The 16,421-nt window shown below is 48.5% G+C and overlaps 2 protein-coding genes across 2 annotated transcripts in view; both read right to left on the bottom strand.

Annotated features, from left to right (window-relative positions):
* The window catches only part of LOC124003154 (cAMP-dependent protein kinase catalytic subunit alpha-like), a 27,500-nt gene extending 23,900 nt beyond the window's left edge, over nucleotides 1–3,600 (bottom strand). The window contains exon 1 of the mRNA XM_046311219.1: nucleotides 2,945–3,600. Within this exon, the coding sequence (XP_046167175.1) occupies nucleotides 2,945–2,990 (46 nt within the window). The 5' untranslated portion in view covers nucleotides 2,991–3,600. The remainder of the gene's footprint in view (nucleotides 1–2,944) is intronic.
* A 5,209-nt stretch (nucleotides 3,601–8,809) lies between these two features.
* Nucleotides 8,810–15,746, bottom strand: LOC124002796 (histone chaperone asf1b-B-like). Its single transcript, XM_046310534.1, has 4 exons — nucleotides 15,240–15,746; nucleotides 11,000–11,115; nucleotides 9,883–10,059; nucleotides 8,810–9,252 (listed from the first exon to the last, which is right to left on the bottom strand). Exons 1-4 carry the CDS (start codon nucleotides 15,346–15,348, stop codon nucleotides 9,046–9,048), a joined length of 609 nt encoding a protein of 202 aa, XP_046166490.1. The 5' UTR covers nucleotides 15,349–15,746; the 3' UTR covers nucleotides 8,810–9,045.
* Between the last annotated feature and the right edge of the window lie 675 nt (nucleotides 15,747–16,421).

Genomic DNA, 16,421 nt, shown 5'->3' with positions numbered 1-16,421 from the left:
TATCCTCCACTATACAGTATCCTCCACCATACAGTATCCTCCACTATACAGTATCCTCCACTATCCTCCACTACACAGTATCCTCCACTACACAGTATCCTCCACTATACAGTATCCTCCACTATACAGTATCCTCCACTACACAGTATCCTCCACTATACAGTATCCTCCACTATACAGTATCCTCCACTACGCAGTATCCTCCACTATACAGTATCCTAAACTGTTATAACCTAACTATTATAAACTGTTATAACCTAACTATTATGAACAGTTATAACCTGACTATTATACTGTTATAACCTAACTATTATACACTGTTATTATAAACCTAACTACCCCTGTAGGCTATATAAACAAGAGTCTCACTGCTAGTCATTGATTGGGTAAAGCACCAATGTTTCAGCATCCCAGCGTCCTTCAGGGAGACAGGAAATGACTGGGAGCTTGAGAAAGGGTGTAGTGCTCTATCTTCCTGCATACAGTCTACTGTCTGTTAGTCAGCACCTCTACTAACTACTCCTCCACCACCACCACCTGGCCTGCAGTTCTACAGCCTGCGCCCGGGCCTCCAACATGCTGCCTGGTAACGGTATCTAACAGCAATGTGGCCATTCTTACACCTGGCCTGCAAAAAGCCACCCTGTCCTGCTGGTGCTGCTGGGTGATAACATACTGTACCTGTCTGGAACACTGGGCAACATCCATCTCCAACACTGTTCCCTGAACAAAAACATCAGGCTGCTTCTAGAAATGTACTGTCTTAAAGGCAGTGGGGGAATCAGGCATATCAAAGGGCCAATCTGGGATTGAAACATTAGAAACATTATGGCCTAAAATCTCAGTTTCTACCTGGCACTTTCTTCATCCATCAACCAGATATAAACCTAGTGTGATGTCCACAACCAGACTCATAAATAATACCTCTACTCACAAGATAATCTAGGTTCTACAACTGTAATGCTCTAAAATTGTAATGTTCTAGAACTGTAACGTTCTAAAACTGTAATGTTCTAAAACTGTAATGGTCTAGAACTGTAATGTTCTAAAACTGTAATGTTCTAGAACTGTAATGTTCTAAAACTGTAATGTTCTAGAACTGTAATGTTCTTAAAACTGTAATGTTCTAGAACTGTAGTGTTCTTAAAAACTGTAATGCTCTAAAATTGTAATGTTCTAGAACTGTAATGTTCTAAAACTGTAATGTTCTAAAACTGTAATGTTCTAGAACTGTAATGTTCTAAAACTGTAATGTTCTAGAACTGTAATTTTCTAAAACTGTAATGTTCTAAAACTGTAATGTTCTAGAACTGTAATGTTCTAAAACTGTAATGTTCTAGAACTGTAATGTTCTTAAAACTGTAATGTTCTAGAACTGTAATGTTCTTAAAACTGTAATGCTCTAAAACTGTAATGTTCTAGAACTGTAATGTTCTAAAACTGTAATGTTCTAGAACTGTAATGTTCTAAAACTGTAAGGTTCTAAAACTGTAATGGTCTAGAACTGTAATGTTCTAAAACTGTAATGGTCTAGAACTGTAATGTTCTAAAACTGTAATGTCCTAAAACTGTAATGTTCTAGAATGCTCAAATGTGGCTATATGGAAGTAAGCTACAAAGTATTAGATGAGTAGGCCCCTGTAGGCCAATAGATGAGTAGGCCCCTGTAGGCCAATAGATGAGTAGGCCCCTGTAGGCAATAGATGAGTAGGCCCCTGTAGGCCAATAGATCTAAAGGCCCCTGTAGGCCAATAGATGAGTAGGCCCCTGTATGCCAATAGATGAGTAGGCCCCTGTAGACCAATAGATGAGTTCTGAGTAGGCCCCTGTAGGCCTATAGATGTAGGCCCCTGTAATAGACTAGGCCAATAGATGAGTAGGCCCCTGTAGGCCAATAGATGAGTATGCCCCTGTAGGCCAAATGTAGGCCCCTGTAGGCCAATAGATGAGTAGGCCCCTGTAGGCCAATAGATGAGTAGGCCCCTGTAGGCCAATAGATGAGTAGGCCCCTGTAGGCCAATAGATGAGTAGGCCCCTGTAGGCCAATAGATGAGTAGGCCCCTGTAGGCCAATAGATGAGTAGGCCCCTGTAGGCCAATAGATGAGTAGGCCCCTGTAGGCCAATAGATGAGTAGGCCCCTGTAGGCCAATAGATGAGTAGGCCCCTGTAGGCCAATAGATGAGTAGGCCCCTGTAGGCCAATAGATGAGTAGGCCCCTGTAGGCCAATAGATGAGTAGGCCCCTGTAGGCCAATAGATGAGTAGGCCCCTGTAGGCCAATAGATAGGCCTATAGTAGGCCCTGTAGGCCAATAGATGAGTAGGCCCCTGTAGGCCAATAGATGAGTAGGCCCCTGTAGGCCAATAGATGAGTAGGCCCCTGTAGGCCAATAGATGAGTAGGCCCCTGTAGGCCAATAGATGAGTAGGCCCCTGTAGGCCAATAGATGAGTAGGCCCTTGTAGGCCAATAGATGAGTAGGCCCTGTAGGCCCCCTGTAGGCCAATAGATGAGTAGGCCCCTGTAGGCCAATAGATGAGTAGGCCCCTGTAGGCCTATAGATGAGTAGGCCCCTGTAGGCCAATAGATGAGTAGGCCCCTGTAGGCCAATAGATGAGTAGGCCCCTGTAGGCCTATAGATGAGTAGGCCCCTGTAGGCCTATATTTCTCTCAGTATTTCCTGCTCTTTGGGTATTTTAGTCTGGGTATCTGAAAAGCACTTTGTGACCACTGCTGATGTTAAAAGGACTTTATAAAATAAATGTGATGATTGATCGATTTATTTGTATTACACAATTTTAAGCATGCATAGAATAGTGGATATCCTGAGAAGCCTATACCCTAAACACTTCAGGGGTGCACTGTGTCCCCTCAGAGAGACTGTTAAAAGAGAAGTGAACAGACAGGTAGACTGATCATTCTGAGCGACACCGTAATGACACCCACCACTCTCCATCTCGCTCCCCTTCTTGGCCGTGGGCACGTTGCCCATGATGGCAGGCCGTCAGCGGGCGATCCGAGCTCCACAACCCGCCCTGGACTCTCCAGGACCCTGTCCAAGCTGAGTCCAGCAGTCGGTCCGTTCGTTCTCCCAAAACCAGTCGGTCCGGACTGAAATAGCTTGACAGCTGCAGTCTAGACTGTCAGTGAGCTCACCTGATCTCCTCTACAGTATATAACCGTTATAACAATAATAAATGGTGTTATAGTCCGGAATGGAGACAGCGACGTCCGTGTCTCCGTCTTTCTGTCTTGGGCAGTGGTATGGTGCTTTGCTGGAACCGCAGCGCTCCGGGCCGAGTCCAGCACATCCAGTCCGACTCGGTCAGTACGCCTGTCCCTCCGTGCAGCCCCCGCCGATCGAGGCCCCACGCCTCTTCCCAGCGCAAATACCCCGTTTTCGCACCGTGCAAGGTGGCCACTCTCCGAGCCGGATACCTAGTCCCCTTTCCCGAACCCGGCTCCGAGGATGTCGTTTTACCGAACCCGATGAGGTCGGGAAATCACCAGAATCAACATAGCCTACTGTAGCTTTCGGTGTGAAGCAAGCCGAGTGACCGACTACAGCCGATAGACGATCGAGGCCCATCCATAGAGCCCATTGGCTGAATCCAGCCCGACTGATAATGGAGTGAAGGACACTGATTGGCCACCTGTCAGTATGTCAAACTAGTAAAGTGCTCAGATTGGATCATTACCGTCCGTCAACAAAACCAAGATTCCGCCCTTTTGACATGTAAAAACCAGTGAGTGACGTCACTGATTATTTTCCTACTGGAAGATGTACACGCCCACATTCGCTCCTTTCGCGGTATTCTGATTGAATCCGTGCTATAGGCTTGTGGGCGGAGCTAACGGAACGGGCCCTGTTCGGCGAAATACCATTGGCCGTCGGACGGAACGGCCTCGCGTTGCCCCCGCCCTCCCAACAAATCCGTGATTGGCCGAGTGACGTCAAGCAGCAAGGGCTATTTTTAGGAATGTTGCTCAGAATGAATGTAACGCGCTACGGCAGGACTTACAAATCCAGTTTGTTTGTGTAACGAACGACGCACGAGGAAACGTGCCCTGGCTCGAGATATATTCACAATCAAATGTAACTAATCAAATAAACTGTAACGATAAAGATATTTAAAACAGTTTCTTCCGATAGTGATCATTCTATTTAATCTCCAGGGTTGTTCCATTGTTTCTGTTGCATTGTAGTAACAGTATCAACGTTGTGACTCCACACGCTAATAACGGGTGCTTCTACACCTGCATTGCTTGCTGTTTGGGGTTTATGGCTGGGTTTCTGTACAGCACTTTGAGATATCAGCTGATGTACGAAGGGCTATATAAATACATTTGATTTGATTTAATAAATCATGTTTTATAGTGAGGACCAATAGATTATTTTGGAGGATATCGGTGGTCCTACATATATTTGGGAATATAGGAAATACATGCAAGCACATCCCTGTCAAGGACACAGTTGAACTTAAAACGGGGTCAACTTTAGCGGTTGCAAACAAATGGACCAGCATGCAGACGTCTCCTCTCTCCTTCCTCAGCACTATGGTGAAGGTACTGGACAGGTATGAGAAGAACACAATGTACTAATCTTAATATCCAGCAGTGATTTTATCCACCATTTGTTCTAAGATCAGTGCAGAGGGAGAGAGACTGTTCTAAGATCAGTGCAGAGGGAGAGAGACTGTTCTAAGATCAGTGCAGAGGGGAGAGAGACTGTTCTAAGATCAGTGCAGAGGGAGAGACTGTTCTAAGATCAGTGCAGAGGGAGAGAGACTGTTCTAAGATCAGTGCAGAGGGAGAGAGACTGTTCTAAGATCAGTGCAGAGGGAGAGAGACTGTTCTAAGATCAGTGCAGAGGGAGAGAGACTGTTCTAAGATCAGTGCAGAGGGAGAGACTGTTCTAAGATCAGTGCAGAGGGAGAGAGACTGTTCTAAGAGTGCAGAAGAGAGACTGTTCTAAGATCAGAGGGAGAGACTGTTCTAAGATCAGCAGAGGGGAGAGACTGTTCTAAGATCAGTGCAGAGGGAGAGACTGTTCTAAGATCAGTGCAGAGGGAGAGAGACTGTTCTAAGATCAGTGCAGAGGAGGGAGAGACTGTTCTAAGATCAGTGCAGGGGGACTGAGATCAGACTGTTCTAAGATCAGGCAGAGAGACTGTTCTAAGATCAGTGCAGAGGAGAGAGACGGGATCACTGAACACATTGGGATGGAGGGGGTGTAGAGGGATGATGATCTGATTGGTCCATTCAAGAGGGATAAGAATGAGCAGAGCCCTCCACCCCCCTCCGATGCAGTTGCTTAGCAACACGAGGCAAGTCTGCACGGTCTCATAGTGAAAATGGTGGAGAAGCTGTTCCTCCTGCTGCATTTTATGAATGAAACAGCAGTCAGGCTCACAGCTTCTAGCAAGCCTCCCTTCTCTACCCCTCACCCCCTCCCTTCTCCACCCCTCACCCCTCCTTTCTCTACCCCTCAGCCTCCCTTCTCCACCCCTCAGCCCCCCCCTCCCTTCTCCACCCCTCACCCCTCCCTTCTCTACCCCTCACCCCCCTCCCTTCTCCACCCCTCACCCCCCTCCCTTCTCCACCCCTCCCCCCTCCTTTCTCTACCCCTCACCCCCCTCCCTTCTCCACCCCTCACCCCTCCTTTCTCTACCCCTCACCCCCCTTTCTCTACCCCTCACCCCCTCCCTTCTCCCCTTTTGCTTCTCTCCACACTCACCTTCTCAGTGATGTAACCTCTCCAGTTGAAAACATAACACAGCATTGACACCACACACACACACCTTTTAAAAACAACAAATGTTTATTATTATTACTTTCATTGTTACAAATATTACAATGCAAAACAAAATACAAAAAAACAAAAACACGACATCTCTTAAGTGCTAATGAATCAAAGGTATATACAGTAAAGTAACAACAGTCACATGACTGACATAAACAAACCCCTCCCCAACAGTCACATGACTGACAAACAAACCCCTCCCCCAACAGTCACATGACTGACATAAACAAACCCCTCCCCCAACAGTCACATGACTGACATAAACAAACCCCTCCCCCAACTACAACACACGTTCCCTCCCAAATGGCACCCTATCCCCTACATAGTGCCCCTACTTTTGACAACAGCCCTATGGGCCCCGGACAAGTCTAGTCAAAAGTAGTGCACTATGTAGGGAACAGACTGACATCAAGTCCTTTTAAATTCTACATCCAATTCTACATTTTTCTTCATTGAAAAGCCTTGATTTGAAGTGGAGTTACAGAGTACTTCCTGAATTGAAATGGAATTGAGGCATGAACAGTCCTGGAGTCACCCTGTAGGGGGAGGCTTTTTCCCCAGAGACAACTCTCCCTCTAGAGGCCTACCTTCCTGGAGTCACCCTGTAGGGGGAGGCTTTTTCCCCAGAGACAACTCTCCCTCTAGAGGCCTACCTTCCTGGAGTCACCCTGTAGGGGGAGGCTTTTTCCCCAGAGACAACTCTCCCTCTAGAGGCCTACCTTCCTGGAGTCACCCTGTAGGGGGAGGCTTTTTCCCCAGAGACAACTCTCCCCTGGCCTACCTTCCTGGAGTCACCCTGTAGGGGAGGCTTTTTCCCCAGAGACAACTCTCCCTCTAGAGGCCTACCTTCCTGGAGTCACCCTGTAGGGGGAGGCTTTTCCCCAGAGACAACTCTCCCTCTAGAGGCCTACCTTCCTGGAGTCACCCTGTAGGGGGAGGCTTTTTCCCCAGAGACAACTCTCCCTCTAGAGGCCTACCTTCCTGGAGTCACCCTGTAGGGGGAGGCTTTTTCCCCAGAGACAACTCTCCCCTCTAGAGGCCTACCTTCCTGGAGTCACCCTGTAGGGGGAGGCTTTTTCCCCAGAGACAACTCTCCTCTAGAGGCCTACCTTCCTGGAGTCACCCTGTAGGGGAGGCTTTTCCCCAGAGACAACTCTCCCTCTAGAGGCCTACCTTCCTGGAGTCACCCTGTAGGGGAGGCTTTTCCCCAGAGACAACTCTCCCTCTAGAGGCCTACCTTCCTGGAGTCACCCTGTAGGGGGAGGCTTTTTCCCCAGAGACAACTCTCCCTCTAGAGGCCTACCTTCCTGGAGTCACCCTGTAGGGGAGGCTTTTTCCTAGAGACAACTCTCCCTCTAGAGGCCTACCTTCCTGGAGTCACCCTGTAGGGGGAGGCTTTTTCCCCAGAGACAACTCTCCCTCTAGAGGCCTACCTTCCTGGAGTCACCCTGTAGGGGGAGGCTTTTTCCCCAGAGACAACTCTCCCTCTAGAGGCCTACCTTCCTGGAGTCACCCTGTAGGGGGAGGCTTTTTCCCCAGAGACAACTCTCCCTCTAGAGGCCTACCTTCCTGGAAGTAAATCCCAGATCGGGGATTGGTTGGACAGTTGGAAGTAAATGCAGATCGGGGATTGGTTGGACAGTTGGAAGTATTCCCAGATTGGGGATTGGTTGGACAGTTGGAAGTAAATGCAGATCGGGGATTGGTTGGACAGTTGGAAGTATTCCCAGATTGGGGATTGGTTGGACAGGTAAAGTAATAGTGTGGTCACCTTGTTTCCACTGATACAAATCACTTCCAGGTACCGTGCTCACCTCAAGGAAACAGGGACGCATTTCTACAGTATTGAAGCAGGGCCTGAGCTTTAGCTATGTTGCTATGGAAACCAGCCCAGGTGTGAAGTTAGGTTTTAAAACAAGAAGACACACAACAGGACTGTTTGGATCAGGAGTTTGACATGGCACCCTGTTCTGTGGTAGTGCACTACATTGGAGCAGAGGGCCCTGTTTACAAAGGTAGTGCACTACATTGGAGCAGAGGGCCCTGTTTATAAAGGTAGTGCACTACATTGGAGCAGAGGGCCCTGTTTACAAAGGTAGTGCACTACATTGGAGCATAGAGGGCCCTGTTTGTTTACACTACATTGGAGCAAAGGTAGTGCACTACATTGGAGCAGAGGGCCCTGTTTACAAAGGTACTGCACTACATTGGAGCAGACATTGGGCAGAGGGCCCTGTTTACAAAGGTAGTGCACTACATTGGAGCAGAGGGCCCTGTTTACAAAGGTAGTGCACTACATTGGAGCAGACTACATTGGAGCAGAGGGCCCTGATTACAAAGGTAATGCACTACATTGGAGCAGAGGGCCCTGTTTACAAAGGTAGTGCACTACATTGGAGCAGAGGGCCCTGTTTACAAAGGTAGTGCACTACATTGGAGCAGTGGGCCCTGTTTATAAAGGTAGTGCACTACATTGGAGCAGAGGGCCCTGTTTACAAAGGTAGTGCACTACATTGGAGCAGAGGGCCCTGTTTACAAAGGTAGTGCACTACATTGGAGCAGAGGGCCCTGTTTACAAAGGTAGTGCACTACATTGGAGCAGAGGGCCCTGTTTACAAAGGTAGTGCACTACATTGGAGCAGAGGGCCCTGTTTACAAAGGTAGTGCAGTACATTGGAGCAGAGGGCCCTGTTTACAAAGGTAGTGCACTACATTGGAGCAGAGGGCCCTGTTTACAAAGGTAGTGCACTACATTGGAGCAGAGGGCCCTGTTTACAAAGGTAGTGCACTACATTGGAGCAGAGGGCCCTGTTTACAAAGGTAGTGTGGAGCAGAGGGCCCTGTTTAGTAGTGCACTACATTGGAGCAGAGGGCCCTGTTTACAAAGGTAGTGCACTACATTGGAGCAGAGGGCCCTGTTTACAAAGGTAGTGCACTACATTGGAGCAGAGGGCCCTGTTTACAAAGCCCTGTTTACAAGGTAGTGCACTACATTGGAGCAGAGGGCCCTGTTTACAAAGGTAGTGCACTACATTGGAGCAGAGGGCCCTGTTTACAAAGGTAGTGCACTATGGAGGGAATAGGGTGCCAGTGCCAGGGGAGACAGAGGGAGGTGTTGCTGTGTGAAGGAGGGAGACCGTACATCCTACAGTACAGCTGGTTTATAATAAGTGACTCAACCTTCCTGCCAAAGACTCTGCTGGAGTAGAACGTGGCAAGGCAATGCTGGAGGGGTGGCTGTGTTCTACAGACAGTCCATCGAGTTACCAGACAGCAGTCCTACAGGTAACGCCTTGCCAGCTGAACAGGAGGAGGGCACCATGCTGCTGCTACTGCTGCTGTTGGGGGAGGGGTCTACGTTCTCACTGTCCTCCATCTTGTCTGAACAGCCGTCCCAGTTGATATGGAACCGGGTCACACGGGGGTTGGAGGCCAGGATGTTCCTCTGCAGCTGGGGGGGGGTTACGGGGTTATGGTTCAGAATTGAGGCTGGGAGTCCAAATAGTCTACTTCAGATTTCAAACTGTGGTGAGAATCCTTCACAAGAAGTCGGTTCCTTTACAACAATCAATTCCTGTTTTGCATCTCAATGATTTTTCATGTTTTGTGATTTTTTGGTGTGTGTTTCATGGTGTGTATAAACTGTGTATAATCTGGTGTGTGTATTAGTGTGTATTACCTGTGTGTGTATCAGTGTGTGTTACCTGTGTGTAGTCTGGTGTGTGTGTGTATCAGTGTGTATTACCTGTGTGTAGTCTGGTGTGTGTGTGTATCAGTGTGTATTACCTGTGTGTAGTCTGGTGTGTGTGTGTATCAGTGTGTATTACCTGTGTGTAGTCTGGTGTGTGTGTGTGTGTGTATCAGTGTGTGTTACCTGTGTGTAGTCTGGTGTGTGTGTGTGTATCAGTGTGTATTACCTGTGTGTAGTCTGGTGTGTGTGTGTGTGTAGCAGTGTGTGTTACCTGTGTGTAGTCTGGTGTGTGTGTGTGTGTTACCTGTGTGTAGTCTGGTGTGTGTGTGTGTATCAGTGTGTGTTACCTGTGTGTAGTCTGGTGTGTGTGTGTGTATCAGTGTGTAGTACCTGTGTGTAGTCTGGTTTGACCGGTGGGTTCTCTCGGAGCTCTGGGTCGGTGTATTCATTGTTGACATAGTAACCGATACGGATGAACTCCTGTCCGTTGTAGGTGCAGGTGATGAGCGCCACGGTTACGCCCACAGCATCACTCTCAGGAATCAGCCCAGTGTTGGGGGCATCCGCCTGGAGGAGAGAGAGAGATGGGGTGATGAGAAGGAGAAAGGGAGGAGAGAGAGAGAGAGATGGGGTGATGAGAAGGAGAAAGGGAGGAGAGAGAGAGAGATGGGGTGATGAGAAGGAGAAAAGGATGGGGAGGAGAGAAAGGGAGAGAGAGATGGGGTGATGAGAAGGAGAAAGGGAGGAGAGAGAGAGATGGGGTGATGAGAAGGAGAAAGGGAGGAGAGAGAGAGAGAGATGGGGTGATGAGAAGGAGAAAGGGAGGAGAGAGAGGAGAGATGGGGTGATGAGAAGGAGAAAGGGAGGAGAGAGAGAGAGAGATGGGGTGATGAGAAGGAGAAAGGGAGGAGAGAGAGAGAGATGGGGTGATGAGAAGGAGAAAGGGAGGACAGAGAGAGAGAGATGGGGTGATGAGAAGGAGAAAGGGAGGAGAGAGAGAGAGAGATGGGGTGATGAGAAGGAGAAAGGGAGGAGAGAGAGAGAGAGATGGGGTGATGAGAAGGAGAAAGGGAGGAGAGAGAGAGATGGGGTGATGAGAAGGAGAAAGGGAGAGAGAGAGAGAGATGGGGTGATGATGAGAAGGAGAAGATGGGGGATGAGAAGGAGAAAGGGAGGAGAGAGAGATGGGGTGATGAGAAGGAGAAAGGGAGGAGAGAGAGAGAGAGATGGGGTGATGAGAAGGAGAAAGGGAGGAGAGAGAGAGAGATGGGGTGATGAGAAGGAGAAAGGGAGGAGAGAGAGATAGAGATGGGGTGATGAGAAGGAGAAAGGGAGGAGAGAGAGAGAGATGGGGTGATGAGAAGGAGAAAGGAGGAAGAGAAGAAGAGGGTGGGAAGAAGGTAGGAACATAAAGAGATGATCTGATGAGAGGAAGGAGAAGTGGGAGAAGGAAGAGATAGAGGGAGGGGTGCGTGTGTGTGTGTCAGTCACTCAGTGTGTCTCTCACCTGGAACACAAACATGTGTCTGCCTGCTGGTACCGGTCCGACCAGAACTGAGTCCAGAGTCTGATCATACTCCTCACTCTCTGCTGAGCCCACATAGATGATCTTCCACTCCAGGTCTACACACACACACACACACACACACACACACACACACACACACACACACACACACACACACACACACACACACACACACACACACACACACACACACACACACACACACACACACACACACACACACACACACACACACACACACACACAGATTAACTTCCCTGACCCAGTCTGTAATACATGTCTCAAGCAGACCACCATAGTCCCTGTTCCCTAGAACACTAAGGTAGCCTGCATAAATGACTACCGCCCCGTAGCACTCACATCTATAGCCATGAAGTATTTTTCTTAAAAATGGTCATGGCTCATATCAACACCATCATGCCAGACACACTGGACCTACTCCAATTCGCATACCGCCCCAACAGAGCCACAGATGACGCAATCTCTATTGCACTCCACACTGTCCTTTCCCACCTGGACAAAAGGAACACCTATGTGAGAATGCTGTTCATTGACTACAGCTCAGTGTTCAACACCATAGTGCCCTCCAAGCTCATCACTAAGCTAAGGACCCTGGGACTAAACATCTCCCTCTGCAACTGGATCCTGGACTTCCTGACGGGCCGCCCCCAGGTGGTGAGGGTAGGTAACACTACATTTGCCACGCTGATCCTCAACACGGAGGCCCCTCAGGAGTGCGCGCTCAGTCCCCTCCTGTACTCCCTGTTCACCCATGACCTTACACGACTCCCAACACATTCATTGAGTTTCCCAGCGACGCGACGGTGGTAGGCCTGACACCAACGACGAGACGACCTATAGGGAGGAGGTTAAAGACCTGGCAGTGTGGTGCCAGGACAACAACCTCTCCCTCAACGCCAGCAAGACAAAGGAGATGATTGTGGACTACAGGAAAAGCTTCAAGTTCCTCTGTGTCCACATCACTAAGGACCTATCATGGTCCAAACACACCAACACAGTTGTGAAGAGGCACGACAAAGCCACTTCCCCCTCAGGACGCTGAAGAGATTTGGCATGGGTCCTCAGATCCTCTAAATGTTCTACAGCTGCACCATTGAGAGCATCTCGACTGGCTGCGTCTCCGCTTGGTACGGCAGCTGCTTGGCATCCGACCACAAGGCGCTACAGAGGGTAGTGAGCATCTCGACTGGCTGCGTCTCCGCTTGGTACGGCAGCTGCTTGGCATCCGACCACAAGGCGCTACAGAGGGTAGTGAGCATCTCGACTGGCTGCGTCTCCGCTTGGTACGGCAGCTGCTTGGCATCCGACCACAAGGCGCTACAGAGGGTAGTGAGCATCTCGACTGGCTGCGTCTCCGCTTGGTACGGCAGCTGCTTGGCATCCGACCACAAGGCGCTACAGAGGGTAGTGAGCATCTCGACTGGCTGCGTCTCCGCTTGGTACGGCAGCTGCTTGGCATCCGACCACAAGGCGCTACAGAGGGTAGTGAGCATCTCGACTGGCTGCGTCTCCGCTTGGTACGGCAGCTGCTTGGCATCCGACCACAAGGCGCTACAGAGGGTAGTGAGCATCTCGACTGGCTGCGTCTCCGCTTGGTACGGCAGCTGCTTGGCATCCGACCACAAGGCGCTACAGAGGGTAGTGAGCATCTCGACTGGCTGCGTCTCCGCTTGGTACGGCAGCTGCTTGGCATCCGACCACAAGGCGCTACAGAGGGTAGTGAGCATCTCGACTGGCTGCGTCTCCGCTTGGTACGGCAGCTGCTTGGCATCCGACCACAAGGCGCTACAGAGGGTAGTGAGCATCTCGACTGGCTGCGTCTCCGCTTGGTACGGCAGCTGCTTGGCATACCACAAGGCGCTACAGAGGGTAGTGAGCATCTCGACTGGCTGCGTCTCCGCTTGGTACGGCAGCTGCTTGGCATCCGACCACAAGGCGCTACAGAGGGTAGTGCGTATGGTGCAGTACATTTACATTTAAGTAATTTAGCAGACGCTCTTATCCAGAGCGACTTACAAGTTGGTGCATTCACCTTATGACATCCAGTGGAACAGTCACTTTGCAATAGTGCATCTAAATCTAAAAGGGGGGGGGGGGGATTACTTATCCTATCCTAGGTATTCCTTAAAGAGGTGGGGTTTCAGGTGTCTCCGGAAGGTGGTGATTGACTCCGCTGTCCTGGCGTCGTGAGGGAGTTTGTTCCACCATTGGGGGGCCAGAGCAGCGAACAGTTTTGACTGGGCTTGAGCGGGAACTGTACTTCCTCAGTGGTAGGGAGGCGAGCAGGCCAGAGGTGGATGAACGCAGTGCCCTTGTTTGGGTGTAGGGCCTGATCAGAGCCTGGAGGTACTGAGGTGCCGTTCCCCTCACAGCTCCGTAGGCAAGCACCATGGTCTTGTAGCGGATGCGAGCTTCAACTGGAAGCCAGTGGAGAGAGCGGAGGAGCGGGGTGACGTGAGAGAACTTACATCACTGGGGACGAATTCACTGCCATCCAGGACCTCTATTTATTAATTTGACCTTTATTTAACTAGGCAAGTCAGGGGAGAATGACAGATTTGTACCTTGTCAGTTCGGGAATTTGAACTTGCAACCTTTCGCCCAACGCCCTCACCACTAGGCTACCCTGCCGCCCCTACTATACCAGGCAGTGTCAAAGCCACCCAGTTCTCTCTGCTACCGCACGGCAAGTGGTACCAGAGCACCAAGTCTAGATCCATAAGGCTCCTTAGCTTCTACCCCTGAGCCATAAGACTGCTGAACAGTTAATCACATGGCTACCCTGAATATTTACATTCACCCCCTTTTTAATGGAAACTGAGACTCTAGCACCGGCTCTATGCACACTCAATGGACTCTACCCACACACACACACACACACACACACACACACACACACACACACACACACACACACACACACACACACACACACACACACACACACACACACACACACACACACACACACACACACACACACACTTATCTATTCTAATTGCTTTGCCACTTTTACCCCTACCTACATGTACATATGACCTAAATGACCTTGTAACCCTGTACATTGACTCGGTACCGATACTCCTAGTGTACAGTCTTGTTATGTTATATTTAATTGTGCTACTATTTCCTTTTTTGGAAATTGTTCTTCCTTTTTAACTGCATTGCTGGGAAATGGCCCGTAAGTAAGTCTAATAATAATATATTTAATTAAATGGTTAAATGCTGTTCATTATACAAAAATGCATAAAAATAAGTGTATAATATATAAATAACCATATCATAAAATCAACAATCAAAGTCTTGGAGGAAGGGTAGATCAGCCAAAAATGAGGAGTCTGAAGGCTCGAAAAGCCCCAACAGTCTAAACATCCAGGAGATTATCTGGAAGGGAGACCTAAAGGTGTTGCTGGGAAGGAAAGGACCCAACGTTCCGAGCCCGGGTCACACAACGTTCCGAGCCCGGGTCACACAACGTTCCGAGCCCGGGTCACACAACGTTCCGAGCCCGGGTCACACAACGTTCCGAGCCCGGGTCACACAACGTTCCGAGCAGGGTCACACAACGTTGTATTGGGCAGATGTGACAAATACAATTTGACTTTAATTTAGGAAGTTTACTTTAAAACCCATCTATTCACTAGTACACTATTTTTGACCAGGTCCCATAAAGCTCACTATATAAAGGGAATAGGCTGCTATTTCAGAAACAACCACTCATTAAGTGTGGTCCCACCACCTCCACTTTAATGCGGGAAGGATAGGTTTCTTCTCATTAGTGGAAATAGCTATTTATCGGTTATAAAAATAACCTAGGACAAGAGATATGTTTTTCCCGCAATTTATTCGTAAATAGTTCCAGGGTTTGACAATGTAATCCGTTAACGCACCAATCGGCTCGAGGCCACCCAGACGTCAGAGAAGCACCGGAAACGTGAACAATACGCGCGGGCGCCAAATTCTGATGCAGTGTCAACACAAATAGCTAATTTACTCAAACAATACCAACATATTTGAATTGATCTAAGTAGTCAGCTATAAACATATACGTGTAAAGTTAATTGAAAGATACATTTATGCAAACTGTTGTTGCACCTAAAAGGCAACGGTTAACTACATTATAATTACACAATAATACTATAGTTTGCTAGATTTGACCAAAAAAATAAGTTAGCATCTGAATAACGTTACCACTCACCCTCCGGTAAATCCTCCATGCACTCGAACGTAATCTCGAACTGAAACGGGTTCCCAAAAGGACTTGGGTTGTCCAACACAGCGACATTCAACACTTGAACTTTAGCCATTTATTTTCAGTAGTCTTGAAAGGGTAGCAGATTAATAATTTGAAAATTAATCGAATTTAGCTCGTTTATCTCCCTTAACGTTGCAGATAAAGGCAGGACGGAAAATAATAAACTAGCCAACGTTAAACAATTCAGTCTTTGACTAAAGATACGTGTGTGGCGTCTTCTGATGGTTGTTACCGTCTTCTCTCCTGCAAACTTAGTCAATTTCAATTGCTTGCAATATAACACCTGCTTGGCGCTAGATTCTTTTTCCAAATAAAATAAACAAAAGCTTGTTTTGACAGGTGTTTTGTTTGTAGTTATCTGTTATTTTGTAGCTAGAGGATAACATTCACACTCCCGCCAGTGTGTTCGGAAATGGACCTCGTAACGTCACGAAATCCAGCAGCGTTTCTTCTTCTCTCTTCCGGCTGTAGAACTGAGGATGGTTGAACATGAAACGTTACACTGCCATCTAGTGACGGGAGTGAATAGTTCAGATTAAGATTTTGCAGAAAGAAGGCCTCCAGTACTAGCAGCATAAACGATGCACAATTAACAAAATGACTAAACAATGAGTTGAGGAGAGATAAACTTTCCGTGTGATTAATGTCTGTTTGCTGATGATGTTGCACTCTGCTGAAACACAAACTCAGGATTGTGACTTAAATAAAGACCATCTTTGTGTGTGTGTGTGTGTCACAGGGGGTTGGCGGCACCTTAATCGGGGAGAACGGGCTGGTGGTAATGGCTGGAGAGGAATAGGTGGAATGGTATCAAATACATGGTTTCCTGCCGTCTGATTCCGTTCCATTTGCTCTGTCTCGGCCGAGCCGTTCTCCCCCTGTCTGTGTGTATATTGTAGCAACCGCTGATATCGACTCTGCCACTTGAGCAGACTTTTGTTGCACAATCGATGGCGCGCTGGGCTTGGGGCCAGAAAATGGGACTGTCAGAGCCGCACTCCCTGTTTCATAACAATACATACAGCTGAATAGGCAGACAGTCACTGTGTACAGAATTGACTGGTCAGTTTCTAACAGAGTGTATTCCGAATCCTAAATGTTAAAACTCCTCTCCAGTCCATAGCT

Source organism: Oncorhynchus gorbuscha, linkage group LG18, assembly GCF_021184085.1.
Source record: "Oncorhynchus gorbuscha isolate QuinsamMale2020 ecotype Even-year linkage group LG18, OgorEven_v1.0, whole genome shotgun sequence".
NCBI lineage: Eukaryota > Metazoa > Chordata > Actinopteri > Salmoniformes > Salmonidae > Oncorhynchus > Oncorhynchus gorbuscha.
The sequence above is the reverse complement of the archived record's forward strand: the minus strand, read 5'-3'. Positions and strand labels throughout refer to the sequence as shown.